This window comes from Lycium ferocissimum, chromosome 7, assembly GCF_029784015.1.
Source record: "Lycium ferocissimum isolate CSIRO_LF1 chromosome 7, AGI_CSIRO_Lferr_CH_V1, whole genome shotgun sequence".
Taxonomy (NCBI): domain Eukaryota; kingdom Viridiplantae; phylum Streptophyta; class Magnoliopsida; order Solanales; family Solanaceae; genus Lycium; species Lycium ferocissimum.
In genome coordinates, this window is record NC_081348.1 from 55,325,771 (window position 1) to 55,328,809 (window position 3,039).

At 32.6% G+C, this 3,039-nt stretch overlaps 1 protein-coding gene across 1 annotated transcript; it reads left to right on the top strand.

Moving 5' to 3' along the window:
• The first annotated feature begins 455 nt into the window (after nt 1–455).
• LOC132062998 (zinc finger protein ZAT11-like) lies at nt 456–1,142 on the top strand. The gene has a single exon (XM_059455452.1). It carries the CDS (start codon nt 550–552, stop codon nt 1,027–1,029), a length of 480 nt encoding a protein of 159 aa, XP_059311435.1. The 5' UTR covers nt 456–549; the 3' UTR covers nt 1,030–1,142.
• Nucleotides 1,143–3,039: the final 1,897 nt, after the last annotated feature.

Genomic DNA, 3,039 nt, shown 5'->3' on the forward strand with positions numbered 1-3,039 from the left:
AAAGATTTCTCAATTGACTATTGCTTAAAATATTTCTTAAAATTTCATTTTAACAATAACCGCATAACCCAAATTTGCAAGTTTGGACAACAGAGACTAATAAATGGGCCAGAAGTCGGTAAGCACTTATGTCCGTTTTTAGGCTATGCTAGCACTTATGCGCCCCTTTTATGTGAGTGACCCAAACATATATTAAAGGAAGTGTTGTAGAAACCTCAACGAAATTTACCGGAAAGAATATTCCCACTCACTTCATTTTATTACTCAAACGCGGCCAGTCAGCAAAATACTTTGAAAACGACCCATTAATTAAATCTGACCATATATCTTAAGTTCTTAACCAACAAGGAAAAGAAAACAACAAACTTTGAATAACACGTTGTGTTTTAAATTACATCTACAACCTTTGGCTCAAACCTATAAATATGTGAAGCAACACCAACAAAAGTATCATATCCCACTTCTAAATTCTCTCATTTACTTCAAAGTTCCAAAATCTTGGTATACAAAGACATCGATCCTTATATTTGTATTCTTGATTCCATAAACATGACAGCCATGAAACGAAGCAGAGAAGATTATGGCCAAGTAGAAGCAGAAGCTATGGCTAAGTGTTTAAACGACAAAAACACTACATCATCGACAACAGATAATCATTACAATGAATTTGAATGCAAGACTTGCAATAAACGGTTCCCATCTTTCCAAGCCCTCGGTGGCCACCGTACAAGTCATAATAAACGGACAAAATTACTCGGAGATTTTGTTATTGAAGCCAAAAAGAACAAGATGCATAAATGTTCTATATGCGGAATGGAGTTTTCTTTGGGTCAAGCATTAGGCGGACACATGAGGCGTCACCGTGATGAAATTAATAAAACGTCGACGATGATACCGGTGTTGAAGAAGTCAAATAGCAGCAAGAGAATATTTTGCTTTGACTTAAACTTAACCCCTCATGATGATGTTGATTTCAAGTTATGGCCGACGACACCAATTTCCTCTCCTGTATTGCGGATCTTTATTTAATTAATTCTTTTTGGACACTTTGTGTTCATTTTTCTTGTATATAATCCTTAATTAGTTACGCTGATTCTTTTACATATGTTGTTTCTATCTATATACCACCTAGGATTTCGATATTTATACATATCATGTGTTTGATTTTGTTAGCTTGAATATTATATACTGGTATAATAACATCGAACAAATAAACAATTCAATCAAATGTGATTCAAATATTCCTATGTACTGCTACGTCAAAATATGATGTGGAAAAAAAGACCAAACCTCCGATATGCAAGGAACCATCCTTCACCGATTTTGGTCACGGTGACAGATTCACTTTTTAGTGCACTCAAAACTAGTGATTACAAAGACAAATATTTATAAGGATGAAACCGAGTCGAGTTTGCCTATTGATTCAAAATAAAAGAGATTTTCTAACAACAATACAGATAACTATAATTGGTAAATGGTAATATTAGGAAAAAGAGGAGAAAACAAAATAAAATAAGTTTCATCAAGAACGAGCTAGTATATATATCAACTTCAAGCAAACTTTTATTGTCAGCTGTCCTTTAAAGTTATTTCATCTGTACAATTTATGTGATATCTTTTGTTCATTGAGAATTAACTTAGCTTGACTAATTTTTTAAGACCGAAGTAAGCTATTATTTAAGTCAATTCACCAAAATAATACGTTTTTTTGAAAGTTAACAGAACTAACATAAACGTATTCTTAAGTAATGTATTAGGTATTATTTTATTCAAAATTTCAACGGACAAAAAAGCTAGGGGTTAATGGAGTTAAAATATAACTCGTTATTGTCGGTAACGTATTAGCCATAATACTTTACTGGCAGTAACTAATTGAGACAATACAAGTATAGACAATCCTTCTACGAAATCTGACATTGATTGATCTTAAAGTCGTAACCTGCAGTTACGACTTCAGCATAAAACGTAACCAACAGTAACTTTTCTTTTGAAACGAGGCACGGGCAATCGAATCTTGCTGAGAATCCTGCAAATTGGGAATTCTTTTGACTAATTTGACTATAAAACGTTATCTACAGTTATGTTTACTTGTAAAACGTGACACACAATAACGACAGACTGCTAAAGTCTCTCTTCCTCATACTTTTCGAACAAAATCACAGATCATTATAAAATATAATGTGTGAAACAAATGTCCAAACACATGCCAACAATTTTCAGCAAAGCTTCTACTTGTGTGGCCTATTGTTGGAACAACATTCAAAAATTCAACAGGTATGAGTTAACTAAGTCAAATATTTGTAATATGTTAAAGTAAAACTATAGTTTTAATTTTTTTTCTGTTATAATAATAATAATAATAATAATAATAATAATAATAATAATAATAATAATAATAATTGTCTTATTTTCGTGTGTAGGAGTAAAGATGGCCAATTTTGAACATAATGTGATGGTTGCTTTGTATTGGGGTGGCGAAATAATTCATGAAATGAAAGCATTGTATATCTTGAAGGTGCCAAAATGATTGTTAGCATGTCTATTTCAATGAACTATGCTGAATCGGTTGAACTATTGCATGAGAAAATGGGGACAGATAGCGAAAATATTCAAATCAATATTTCTGGAAAATATCCAAGCTCATTTCAAGGTAACAATACAAGGTTCATTGAGTTTAAAATTGAGAATGACCACTCCTTGCTACAATTTTTAGCCATACCTCAAAAATTCGCGGATAAGATCGATATAAATATTTTGGAGATTTATGTAAAGAAAAAATCAACAAATCAAAATAATGTATTTCAAATGAGTGGTCAGCATGGTTATCACATGAATTTGTTGGCTCAAAATTATGGATTTGCTATGGCCAGTCAGCCTCATTTTGCATAACTGATTATTCAACCATCATTCCAGCAATTGCCGATGCACCACAATCCAAATTTGTATAATCAATCTCACACCAGTGTGTCATCATATAGTGCAACACATGGTTTCGGTCAATCATTTGGTGCAGGTCCTAGCAGGCATGGTCATTGATCA

Coding starts and splice junctions, on each gene's coding strand:
- LOC132062998 (XM_059455452.1), top strand. CDS start 550: ATGACAGCCATGAAACGAAGCAGAGAAGATTATGGCCAAGTAGAAGCA.